Source organism: Aedes aegypti, chromosome 1 (genome assembly GCF_002204515.2).
Source record: "Aedes aegypti strain LVP_AGWG chromosome 1, AaegL5.0 Primary Assembly, whole genome shotgun sequence".
Classification (NCBI taxonomy): Eukaryota; Metazoa; Arthropoda; class Insecta; order Diptera; family Culicidae; genus Aedes; species Aedes aegypti.
In genome coordinates, this window is record NC_035107.1 from 159,554,299 (window position 1) to 159,568,565 (window position 14,267).

Here is a 14,267-nt window from a genome sequence, read left to right on the forward strand (position 1 = left end):
AAAAGTGTTCTATAATAGATTTCACGCGCCTCCAAGGTGGTCTCTTTTTCTTCTTGACATTTACGTCCTCACTGGAACAGAACCTGCTTCTTAGCATAGTGTTCTTATGAGCACTTCCTGTTATTAATTGAGAGCTTTCTTTGCCAAAGTTGCCATTTTCGCATTCGTATATCGTGTGGCAGGTACGATGATACTCTATGCCCAGGAAAGTCGAGGGAATTTCCATTACGAAAAGATCCTTTACCGGCCGCGGACTCTAACCACTCGGCTAAGGAAGGCCCCAAAAAACCTTGTGCTTGCTGTATCTTTTTAATTTATCAATGAAATTGCAATCGGTTTTCTGTACATCGTTCGACTAATATTGTACAATGTTAACCCGTATCCGACCGGGTTAAGAAAAAAAATTCAAAAAATTCTCGTGAAGCTATTTTCTATCCGATTTGCAAACTTCTTTCACTATATGAAATCCAAACTCTTCTATTTTCCTATGCTGGAGAAAGTGGTCCAAAATTTTGCCTGTGGCCGGAGTTATTCCGGTGTCCTCCTGGGTCAAGTCGGGTGAAAAAATGATCAACTTCCTTTCCTGAACAGTTTTATAATACTCAACCGTCATTTAACTACTTAAGTTTTGTAGGAACAGTCAATCGTGCAACATGAAAGATATTCAAGTGATTTAAGGAGTCACTTTCATGGAAGTTTCCTTGAAAAACTGAAATATGGCTTCCGGAAGATCCGGAACATCCGTAAAAGTGGTCAAATCGTTAAAAATGACTTGGAAAGCCGCGGTTTTTTTTCAATCTCACTAGTTTTCAACATACATGGACATAAACGATGCTTTGAGTGCATAAGACCCTGTGTGGCCATTGAGGGGCTCACCGGAAGATCCGGAACATCCGGTAAAGTGGTCAAATCGTTGAAAATGACTTGGAAAGCCGCGGTTTTTTTCAATCTCACTAGTTTTCAGCATACATGGACATAAATAATGCTTTGAGTGCATAAGACCCTGTATGGCCATTGGGGGGCTCACTGGAAGATCCGGAACATCCGTAAAAGTGGTCAAATCGTTAAAAATGACTTGGAAAGCCGCGGTTTTTTTTCAATCTCACTTGTTTTCAACATACATGGACATAAACAATGCTTCGAGTGCATAAGACTCTGTATGGTCATTGGGGGGCTCACCGGAAGATCCGGAACATCCGGTAAAGTGGTCAAATCGTTAAAAATGACTTGGAAAGCCGCGGTTTTTTTCAATCTCACTAGTTTTCAGCATACATGGACATAAATAATGCTTTGAGTGCATAAGACCCTGTATGGCCATTGGGGGGCTCACTGGAAGATCCGGAACATCCGTAAAAGTGGTCAAATCGTTAAAAATGACTTGGAAAGCCGCGGTTTTTTTTTTTCAATCTCACTTGTTTTCAACATACATGGACATAAACAAGGCTTCGAGTGCATAAGACTCTGTATGGCCATTGGAGGGCTCACCGGAAGATCCGGAACATCCGTAAAAGTGGTCAAATCGGATTGTATAACATTTTGCGGTAATCCACTTCGCGGTGTACCATTTCGCGGTTTGGCATTTTGCGGTACGACATTTCGCGGATAATAACATTTGGCGGCATGTCATTTCGCGGTCAGTACCATTTCGCGGTGCACCGTTTCGCGGTTTATACTGATATGTTTGATATATCTTAACAGTGTCATTTTAAGGACTGCCTGTTTTCGAAAGAAGGGTAAATCACCGATGAAAATGTTATCGATGATAATGCCAACAATTTTCAGTGCAACTCGTAGGAAAAACCAAACCGCAAAATGGTATAGACCGCGAAATGGCATACCGCGAAATGATATTAATCGCAAAACGGTAAACCGCTAAATGATACAAACCGCGAAATGGTACACCGCGAAATGGTTGACCGCGGAATGGTTTACCGCGAAATGTCGGACAACCGTCAAATAGTTAAAAATGACTTGGAAAGCCGCGGTTTTTTTTCAATCTCACTTGTTTTCAACATACATGGACATAAACGACGCTTTGAGTGCATAAGACCCTGTATGGCCATTGGGGGGCTCACCGGAAGATCCGGAACATCCGTTAAATTGACCACTTTTTTTTTTTACTTTACCGGATGTTCCGGATCTTCCGGTGAGCCCCCAATGGCCATACAGGGCCTTATGCACTCAAAGCATTATTTATGTCCATGTATGCTGAAAACTAGTGAGATTGAAAAAAACCGCGGCTTTCCAAGTCATTTTTAACGATTTGACCACTTTTACGGATGTTCCGGATCTTCCGGTGAGCCCCCAATGGCCATACAGGGTCTTATGTACTCAAAGCGTCGTTTATGTCCATGTATGTTGAAAACTAGCGACATAGAAAAAAACCGCGGCTTTCCAAGTCATTTTTAACGATTTGACCACTTTACCGGATGTTCCGGATCTTCCGGTGAGCCCCCCAATGGCCATACAGGGTCTTATGCACTGAAAGCATCGTTTATGTCCATGTATGCTGAAAACTAGTGAGATTGAAAAAAACCGCGGCTTTCCAAGTCATTTTTAACGATTTGACCACTTTACCGGATGTTCCGGATCTTCCGGTGAGCCCCCCAATGGCCATACAGGGTCTTATGCACTAAAAGCATCGTTTATGTCCATGTATGCTGAAAACTAGTGAGATTGAAAAAAAACGCGGCTTTCCAAGTCATTTTTAACGATTTGACCACTTTACCGGATGTTCCGGATCTTCCGGTGAGCCCCCCAATGGCCATACAGGGTCTTATGCACTGAAAGCATCGTTTATGTCCATGTATGCTGAAAACTAGTGAGATTGAAAAAAAACCGCGGCTTTCCAAGTCATTTTTAACGATTTGACCACTTTACCGGATGTTCCGGATCTAACGGTGAGCCCTCCAATGGCCATACAGGGTCTTATGCACTCAAAGCATTATTTATGTCCATGTATGCTGAAAACTAGTGAGATTGAAAAAAAAAAACGGCGGCTTTCTAAGTCATTTTTAACGATTTGACCACTTTACCGGATGTTCCGGATCTTCCGGTGAGCCCCCCAATGGCCATACAGAGTCTTATGCACTCGAAGCATTGTTTATGTCCATGTATGTTGAAAACAAGTGAGATTGAAAAAAAAAAAACCGCGGCTTTCCAAGTCATTTTTAACGATTCGACCACTTTTACGGATGTTCCGGATCTTCCAGTGAGCCCCCCCAATGGCCATACAGGGTCTTATGCACTCAAAGCATCGTTTATGTCCATGTATGCTGAAAACCAGTGAGATTGACAAAAACCGCGGCTTTCCAAGTCATTTTTAACGATTTGACCACTTTTACGGATGTTCCGGATCTTCCGGAAGGCATATTTCAGTTTTTCAAGGAAACTTCCATGAAAGTGACTCCTTAAATCACTTGAATATCTTTCATGTTGCACGATTGGCTGTTCCTACAAAACTTGAGTAGTTAAATGACAGTTTAGTATTATAAAACTGTTCAGGAAAGGAAGTTGATCATTTTTTCACCCGACTTGACCCAGGAGGACACCGGAATAACTCCGGCCACAGGCAAAATTTTGGACCACTTTCCCTAGCATAGAAAAATAGAAGAGTTTGGATTTCATATAGTGAAAGAAGTTTGCAAATCGGATAGAAAATAGCTTCACGAGAATTTTTTGATTTTTTTTTTCTTAACCCGGTCGGATACGGGTTAATAACAAAAAATCCCCCAAAATAATTGACTTTCACGTAAATATGGAACAACGTTCAGAGCGGTCGATTTTTGGAAGTTATCAAAATCAATGATTGTTAGAAATTGGCTGGGAAATTCGACAATCTATATTTTTTATTTTCAAAAAAGGCTTGTTCTTCGAAAGCATCATGAATCAGAAGTTATTTTTAGAGCAACAATTTTACATTTTTCATCGATTTTTAAGAGAAAAATGTTAAATTTAAAGGGATCTGATATGATTAGAATTTTTAGGTTTAAAATCCGTCCTGACAGAAGTGCCAATATAGTATTAATATGAAAAATAACTTACGCCTCCATAGAGTTGCTTATTTTGTCCCAACGTCACATTTAAAATACAATAGAAAAACACATGTTTTATTTTTAGAAGACCTCTCAAAGCTCTCAATGATAATTATTAAAATTAGCAACACTGCTGTAATAACATCAATTTTATTTTCCACATATTATTTTCATAATATGTTATTCTGAGATTACCAATTGAAATAAATGGAGAAAAACGTTTACAATTTGCAGTAGATTGATAAATATGCGTACATAGTTTTGAAAGTATGAGTCTTTTTAGTAACACGACCATAAAGAGTGAAATTCATACTTAAGACTGCGGTTAAAACTCACGATTTAGCTCTCGTTTATACAAATATAGTTCCTTTATTAAGCTAAGTATGCTGTTCCGCTCAAGAAAAGTAAAAATTTCTGCCCAAGAAATGGTCAAGAAATTTCCTACACTGAGCTCCATTTGAATTGACATTTCTTTTCAACTGCGTACTGCGATCAAAGAAAAATGCTTTTCTTGAGCATTTCTTGCAAGAAATTTCCCACGCATCGAGATAGGCGATTACTTTTCTGTTGAAGTGCATACTTCGCTTTAGTGTAAACTAGTTTTGAACACGCCTTTTACTTTTCTTTTTTGCTGGGAGTGAAAGGATGATGTATCAGCAAAATTGGCCATAAATAGATGAATCACTAATGTTACGTAATGTCAGAGAATGGTGGAATAGCTATACCTTTAGTAGAATAGTAAAGGATACCAACATACAATTTGTTCATAAAAATGAGGATTTTTGTTCTGCGAAAAATAATGTTTAACTTTGACGAACAGAATTTCTTAGGAGTTTTTGGAAAAACTATTTAGTTCTTCAACCAAAAGCATTTTGTAAGATCTTTTATTTTTTCAACATTGTACAATAGTAGTTGAATGATGCACTGAAAATCGATTACGATTTTGAGCATGAGCATATAGATGACCGTACAATTCGTAGTTGCTACTCCGTGATTGACCAGAGCAATCGAAGTTGAACAGAGATTTAGTGAATGGGGCTTGGGATTAGCTTACCACTCTCAATGTGCACAAATCGAGAGCTTAAAATTTAAAAGTCAATGACGGCGCCGGCCACGTCCTTACGGTCATCGGGGATGGGAAGGAATGTTAGTTAGACAACCATTGTTAATAGAGACCGAGATCACTTCTGCATCTCCACGGTTGTCATGGAAAGAATATTGGGTTAGTGGGATAAGGTAGAGATCTGGGAGGCACCAATGTTTGGTGATGCGATCCATGATATAATCACGCCTAACCGGATTCGCGATATTATTCGATACTCGCAATTCTCATGTACGCAAAACAAGTGTTCATCACTCGCCCCGCAAGAGCAAGCGACACGATCAATAGATCAAACACTACTAACGATCCGCGGCGCTTTTTCATTTCCGCGAACGCGAACGACGCGTGGCATGTTCGATCCTGCCCTCGTCGCCCGCCCCCGCAGGAGCAAGCATCAAGTTCGAAAGATCAAACACTCGCATTGAAACCCGATTACGATTTTACCAATAAATAAAAAAGATATAGCATAAACAAAGTGTCCACTTTATAAGGACTGTTAAAGGTAAACTGCCAATCACGCCCACTTTCTCCAACTTTAGGGTAGATGTACGAGTATTCGCAACCCTAAGGATAACTTTGTTTTTTTTTATAATTAAAATACTTTTGAATACATACTGTCAATTTGTCAAAAGAAAGCTGTCAATCCATGTTTGGCAGGAAAAAAAATTAACAGGGTGTCTACTCGTTTATCAAAATGAAATTCCCTGATATTTCCAGGTTTTTTTCAGGTTCTATCAAATAATTCCAGGTGCAAGAAATATTCTTATTTTATATGACTCAAACAAACTAATGACAAATTTTAAAGTGTTTATAATTTAAAAGCTATTTATTATTCACTTGAATTGTATTTGATCATGATGATGTTTTCTATTTCGTTTGTAAATTCTCTGTTCGTCATTGGGAACTGCGTTCTCGTGCAATAAGAGGATTTTTCATTTATTTCCATGGGTTATTTGAACACCTGATATGCAAAATAAATTCTTTTTTATTAGTGACAATATTTTAACATGAAAATTCCGTTTACCGATGTTTCGAGAGTTCTTAATTGAATAATTGTTACGAAATTTTACATCAATAATTGTTTAATACCAGATTGTTTTTCGCAAAATTGAATTTTTTTTAGATCAAATATTTTCCAATAATTTAAAAAATGGTTACAGTAATCAGTAGCAAAGAGTTTGATTCCTCATAGAATCAGATCAGACATTTTTCTGAGAATATTTCTAAAATTATTTCCAATTTTTCGCGACATTACGACAAATAAAACATTTTGTATTACTGTATGCAATTTCAATGATTTTCTCAAGCAATTTCATCAGAAATTATTTTAGGTAATCGCCCAAAGATTCAGATATAACTTTAAAGCCCTTAGTCTCCCAAGATTTTAACCGGCGATTCTCCCATCGGTTTTTCTTGAACATCCTTCAAGACTCCCGTTTAAAAACTGTTGGAATATACAATCAAAAACTTTTCCAGATGCCAATAGGAATTTCTCAGGATTTCTTACAAAAATGTTCTTCAGAATTTCTTTAAGATTTTAGCTAGGATTTTTGTTAACGTCATCTTCAGGAATTACTTCAGAGGTTGCTCATAAGATTTCCTTGGGAATTCCTCCAGTAATTCTAACAGATTCCTCAAGGAAGTTTTCAAAAAAAAATCAAGCATTCATCCAGAAGTTTTTTTTACAATGAATGAATGAATTTTTCCACAAAACTATGGAATTGAAAATTGAAAAAACTCGTATTCCTAAAGCAAATGGTAAACTTGTGTATGTTATTGTGTCAATCTTAATGAATGAGGATTTCTAGAAGAATCCACTCTTGATGAAATTTTAGAAGATTTTCTTGATTTTTGCTATGATAAAAAAAAACAAATCAATTGAATCTCTTGATAACATGTTGCAGAATTTTGTGACGGAACTTCTTGAAAAACATCAAGCGAAATACCTAAAAAATTGTGTAGGAATGATCGATGTATTTCTTGGCAAAATTGCTGTAGTGTTATCTGGTGTGGTACATTTAATCACCTTTTGGAGATTCCAACAGATTTGTTGACTAATGTTTGAAAGAACTGCAGTTATCCTGTTTTCCAACAAAATTTGTAGAAAAACTCAATGATTTACTCGAATTACACCATGTGGAATTTTTTAAGTAATTCTTTACAGTACCTGTGAATGAAATAGCATAGCAATTCTTGTCGGGTTCCTTGAAAAAAAAATCCTTAAACGAATTTTATCAAAAACTCTGGAGTTGACCTTGGCGGGTTTTCTTGGAAGAAAAAATGTGGAAATCTTTGGAAGATCTTTTAGAGCAACAACTAGAGGAAACTAGAGAGAGTGAAATAGGAAGTCCTAAGCTAGTCTTTGAAAAATTGTTCAATTAACCTATGAGAAAATTACTGGAGGTAGTAATGTTGAAGTGCTCAAGTGAAAAATACTGGAAGTAGTAGTGCTGAAGCAAATTCTGGAGAAATACTTTAAGCATCCTTTGAAAAATTGCTAGAAGAATTGATAGAGGAATCTCTTGAAGAATTTCTGGAGAGAATCCTGTACTAGTACCTGAAAGTATTCCAGATGAAATCTCTGAAAAAATCACTAGGATAATTCCTGAAGATTTTCTCGAGAAATATGAGATGAAATTTTGCACTTCAAGCAAAATAAGGAAGAAAGGGACTTTAGAGACCCTTTCGAATAAAATAAAGACTGCAGAGACCTTTCATCACAAATAAAGACTTGCATTAATATAGAGACCAAGTTTCCAAAAACAAACCTGCTACCAATTCTACAAATGAGAGCCCTTTACTGATCAAATATAGAGATATTAAAAAAAATAAATCATGTTTTGGTAAGTCGATAAAATTTCATAATCAAAAAGATCCTCACTAAACAGCTGAAATAGTGGTTTGAAAGCGGCGCAGTCGAATTTTTTATCAATTCCAGATAACTTTCCAGCAAATAGTAGTTAGCTCTGGGTTTTGATGCCAAAATTCTTTGTCGCGAACATATTTTATCATAAATTACAGACTCAACATAATTTCCCTGATTGTGATCGCAATTCCCTGAGAATTCCAGGTTCTTTCCAGGTTAAATAAAATTCCCTGATAATTCCAGGTTTTCCAGGTTTTTCCAGGTAGTAGACACCCTGATTAAGAACTGTAGGCGAGTTTCCGGCGAGTATTTTCTACGAAAAAAAAATTCTTGTTTCTCTTCAAAAAAATTGTTCGCCGGAATTCCCCTGTTGGTCAGATATTTTGGATTGAAACATGTTTAAATCTTCTGCAATTTTTTAAAATATTCTCATGGAAATCGAGTTTGAAAACTTTTCAACCCATTTTCTCAATGCCTACTTGATACAGATGGGCAGAGTAAAAAATATGCTACTAATTTAGCAATATTCCTATATTTCCATATAGGATTATGCAAAGCCATAGAAGCAGAATATAAGTCAACTCTCCCTAACTCGATGTTGAAGGGACCATCGAGTTTGAGTGATGAGATATTATTTCGTCAAAATACATTCAAAATATAATTTTACGTCAAAATACATTCAAAATATAATCCACATTCTACGTCACAGTCTTAAAAAAAATAAAATTGTATCAACCTCAAGTGGGTTTTATTGGGGAGTAAGCACTTCAACAGAAAAGTAAAGCACTTTTCTTCGATCGCAGTACGCAGTTGAAAATCAATGTAATTTCAAATGCACCAGGAAAATTTATTATAAAATTTCTTGGCCATTTCTTGCAAATTAATTTTTAGCGGGACAGCATACATAGCTCAAAACTTAATTTTAGAAATTTATGAAAATATCGAGTTGGAAAGGTAAACTTGCATATTAAACCTTCAAGTATTTGAAATTTGAAGAGAAATTTAAAATCCGATTTTAGCTGTGTTCGATTTCTAGAAGGGTCAAAACCAAGTCCATATATTTTCGTTAAAACATGTAAAAATTTAAATTTTTTGTTTCCTCTCCAAAAATATAGTCATAAGTAAATATGAAATGAATGATTTTTATTTATGTTGAAAGTACCTAATGATGATGATTATGTTGAAAGTACCTATGATTTCGTGAAGCTATCTTATGTGGATAAAGAAACTAGTTACTTTTTAGAATTTTGCCATTTTGTTAAATATTTAATAGCAAAGTAAATAAATCAAAAATTCAAACAAAAATTCTTGTGGAAAATCTTAGATACAATGTACTTGAACCCACCACAACGAAGAATTTTGATAAAAACATTCATTACTAGTTAAGGCTGGTTTGCTACTGACAAGAAAAGGAATCGCCTATCTCGATGCGTGGAAAATTTCTTCCCAGAAATGGTCCAGAAAATCACATTTTTCTGATCGCAGTACGCAGTTGAGAAGAAATGTCATTTCAAATAGGACTCTCTGTAGGAAATTTCTTGACCCATTTCGTCAAGGAATTTTTTACTTTTCTTGAGCGAAACAGCATACTTAGCTTTAAGCTAAGTATGCTGTTCCGCTCAAGAAAAGTAAAAATTTCTGCGCAAGAAATGGTCAAGGAATTTTCTACAGTGAGCTCCATTTGAATTAACATTTCTTTCCAACTGCGTACTGCGATCAAAAAAAAAAGCTTTTCTTGAGCATTTCTTGCAAGAAATTTCCCACGCATCGAGATAGGAGATTACTTTTCTGTTGAAGTGCATACTTCGCTTCAACAAAACACAAAATTAGGGTCTGTGATGCCTGGATAAGAAACGATTTTTTTTATTTTGATTTATTTTTTTTTCTTTCCCTTGACCTGATCAAAAGTTTTTAACTAACAGGATTTTATTGAATGAAGCCTGATTTGCTACTGAAAAGGAATCGCTAAAGAAATTTCTCGCCGATTCCTTGCAGAAATTTTCTACAGCGACTCCCATTTGAACTGACAGTTCTTTTCAACTGCGTACTGCGATCAGAAAAAGCACATTCTTAATCGATTCCTTGCAGAAATTTCCCATGCATCAAGATAGGCCGAGAAACTACTTGTCAGCAGCGAATCAGGCTTGAATGAATAAATTACAAATTACAAGGAAAAATATCCAAAGATTCCATTGTGAAATGTTATTTTATAAAACAAAATTTTCACAGGCAGCATTTGAAATGCCCCAAGAAAAAATACAAAAATATAAGAATATTTATTTGTTGATTTTTCGTTATCAAAGTCGTGCCCCCTATACTTTGTGGGCCACCCTATACGAACTTATAGAGGGCTAGATTGAATGGATCGCATATATCATCGAGTTAGGAGGAGTCAACTGTAGTGGAAACAAAATATATTTGTGAGCCAACGATCAGTTTAGGCAATGCTGAAAATAAAATCAATTCAAATCAAAGTAGACACAGGTTTTCGAAAGGAAAAGATAAATCAGTTTGTTGATGTATTTTGGGAAGGAAGAAAAATGTGGTTTTATAGTGATGGAACAAGTGAATTAATGATTTAATAAAACTCGTTTGAAACTGCGTTTGAAAAAGCGTGATCGGGAAAGTTTGTAAATTCTGCAATGTAAGAAAGTTGGTATATATCGAAAAATCTGGAACTCTTTACATTGACCTAATGTTTTGTTGTGACCCAAAAACATGTATAATTTGTAATTTTCGTTCAGGTTTAACCCATTTCAAGATAATTGTTTGGACTTAAGGCATTTGTTTTAAAATGAAGAATTATACTTACAACAAGAAACTCATTTTGTACTCTGCTAATGGCAAACTCGATAAGCCAATGCTTTTTTCCCCTTTTAGCTCGAAACCACTGATGATTTTGGTAGGTAAAAGATGATGGATGCAGAGGATGAAAGTCGCCGACAAAAATTTCACTTTTCCGGATTCTAACCCAGTTCGATGGATTAAGTAATACGCGTAACAGACGGTCAACAAACAATTGTAACAAATAATTTACAAACAACAGGCTTTCAATATAAAATTGTATTGAAAAATCAAATAATAATCACCGCACACAGAATAAAAAGTGAGAATTTCTACTTTTCTGTTTGCTCTAGTCTTTCTGTCTCTCTGCTTCTTCGGCTTCTTCAGATCGGATTTTCATCTCAAACTGGATGTCACTTCAAACAAGGTTTATATAAAAAGATCTTCACTGTAAACAAAAGTTGCACGAAATCGGGACAAACTCACACAAATTGACAGATATATAATATTAATATAATATTTTATTGTTAATTTGGATACCTGAATAAAAAAATGTAAAAAACTCATACATTCCATGTAACAGCACCCTTTCTAACCATATGCTTACTAGTGATCTTTTATATGAGAGATGAGCGGAAGTAAAATGGAATGAGTTGGCAACAGACCAGCAGTGCTGAGTTTGCTCGGCGTCGATAATAATATTGTAACACGTAAATGACTTCCTCATTGCTAAAAAATGTATCTAGATTCGTAAAAGATCTTTGGGCTTATTCACAAATTTCATAACGCTGAAGGGGGTGGGTGAGTAGTCTCAAGTTGTTACGGTTCATGCAAAATGAAACTATTTTATATATTGAGCTTCTCGAGAATTTTTAGCATTTCGATCACTTTCTCTTTACTTGGAATGTTACACTGAGAACAGCGTTGCGGTTGAAAATACTATATCAGAGGGTTAAATTAAATACACAACGCCACTTGATTTGTGCAGACTAAATTCGCATTTATTTAGAATATTTTGTGCATTCAATTTTACCATGGCACCATTTGTATAGTAAAAATTACTATATCATGGTTAAAAACTTGCAGCAGACCAGAATCGAACCGAGGATCTGGCGATTGCCAAGCGCGAACGCTAGCCGCTTGGCTATGGACGCGGTTGGATTGAGAGGGAACATAACGCAAATAAAAAGCGTTCATGATAGCTCAATCGTGGTTGGAATAGTAAATTTAAAAACACATTCATGGTTCTCATTACTGCAACGCTTGTTTCAGTGTACGCGCCATGGCGTGGTACTAGTTGGTCACTTTGCGAATCTTTTCTCAAAACCGCAGACCACCAAATTAGTTGCGCACCGATCGATTATGCGCCGAGTTGTAGATCGGTCAAAACGATTTCAATCGCTTTCTACTTGAACACAAGAAGGTACGAACAATTTTATTCCATATGTGTTGTTGCGATATACGAAAGGACGCCGATTTGTTAGTTGCTTCAACAGCAGCTACAAAGCTGAAATTTTATTGAAGAAAAGTTTGTAATTACTTACAGAACCTTCATTTTTACTCTTACATTTTCAGTGGCTTTTGAATTCTTTTGACATTGAGGTTATGTTTTCTGCGTCCAAACAAGTTTGATCGAAAACTAATCAACTAAACGTATAATCCAATGATTTCTGATTCAAACTTTATCTAAATTGTGATTTAGCTACAGGGCGGCCTTTTCATCCGCATGCACGCTTCTTGTTATTCCTCGATCTCCTCGCGTTCGGGGGACTAGACAGTAGCATCACTTTTATGCCCTGTGAGTTCGGCAACATGTGTTGTATCGATAACACAATTATGATTGCTCTCCAGTTTAGGACTCGAGCCCTAAAAGTAATTCGCTTCCTCGGCGAGATATTTTGACATTTCTTTATTTACTTTTTGGCTGGTGCACAACTCGGCGCATGGGCCGCTAGCACACAACTAATGTTGGACAGTCTGCGGATTTAAGTAAAGATTCGCAATATTTTGCTTTATGCCAAATAACTTTTACCGAAATAATTTCAAGCAGATTACATTACACCCGATTCTGTTTTTGCACGGATTTTTTTTACACGGTCGTGCAAAAAAAGTTTCCATACATTTTTTTCCGCCAAAACCTTATTTTTGTATGAAAGGTCGAGAACTGGTGTTACTTTTTTACACGGTTTTTGAAATTTTGAACTGAAAACTTTTTTTGCACGGTACGCATCCTCCGTGCAAAAACAGAATCGGGTGTACTTTTCAAGAAAAGTTCAAAACGAACATAACGCATGTCAATGTGATATAGAAAAGGTGAGGAGATAGTCGATGTGTGCTTGTGTTAGTGTAGTGTAAAATAAAAATAAACATTAAGTAAAAGGGGAGTGACGTCATACAGTTTCATCATCCCGTCAGCCAGTACGAAACGCTTCATTCTCAAGCTTGTGGAACTATTCAAAAGTAGAACTGAAAACAAATCTGCAGTAAACGCCTTGATATGAAAGTTTTAAAACTTTATTCAGGACCTTTATCATTGAATCTCTCTATTCCTGAGAAATATGCGAGTTAAATAACTTTTATAATTATAGAGACTTTCAGCCTTGCTTTCAGCACTACGGCCATAAACTTGTTAGCTCACACAAAATATTCGTGAAAAGTGGAATAATTCCAGCACTTCCATCAGTTCCATAACGTTCTTGTTTTCCATGCCTGTATTTCCTTCGTTCAAGATTTCGTCCTACAATAAAACAAAAATTAGAACTCAATTGAATATTAATTACCTGAAGTGCCATCTTTGCGTGCTGCATTTTTTCATGTTTTTGTTTGAATAACAGCACATAACAACCTTGGTAACAGAAGGGTTGCTAGCAACGAATCCTAAGAAACATTCGATAACAAACTGTATGACGTCACACATAGTCAATATGCAAAGGGTTGCTGCGTGAAAACACAAGCGGTGCACTAATACCGTGCACCCCCGTTAATTTGAACGATACCTCATGCAAACCATCGGGGTTCATTTTTAATTTGAATATCTAGTCACCCTAGAATCGTGTTTCTGGTTACCTCTTTCACTGTTTTGTTTTGATTCTGCGTTCCGTTCCACAGCGTTCCATTTCACTTTACTCCGTTCCATGAGCTAAATGACGTTTGAACCATTTTTAATCTGAACGATGTGCAAATTAGCGGGGTACAGATTAAAAAGTGTTCAGATTAAATGTGGTCAAACCAACGGGGGTACCCGGTACATTCAAACATATGTGTATTACACAGAAGCATCTCCTCACCTCTATTACAGCACATTGAACGCATGTTCGTTTGGCTCACACTTTGACAGCTCTCCCTTATTGTGGCACAGACCTATTGGTCCATATCGCACTTTGACAGCTCTCACTGTTCGATTGGCTCACACTTTGACAGAAATGACAGAAAGAAAGATCACTTTTTGTTTCTGCGGTGATCGGGGAGCTTTCATGTCGAT

At 36.4% G+C, this 14,267-nt stretch overlaps 1 protein-coding gene across 1 annotated transcript in view; it reads right to left on the reverse strand.

The window, feature by feature from the left end:
- Positions 1-11,190, reverse strand: part of LOC5572775 (MOB kinase activator-like 1) — a 50,080-nt gene extending 38,890 nt beyond the window's left edge. The window contains exon 1 of the mRNA XM_001654127.2: positions 10,815-11,190. Coding sequence (XP_001654177.1) covers positions 10,815-10,828 — 14 coding nt within the window. The 5' untranslated portion in view covers positions 10,829-11,190. The remainder of the gene's footprint in view (positions 1-10,814) is intronic.
- Positions 11,191-14,267: the final 3,077 nt, after the last annotated feature.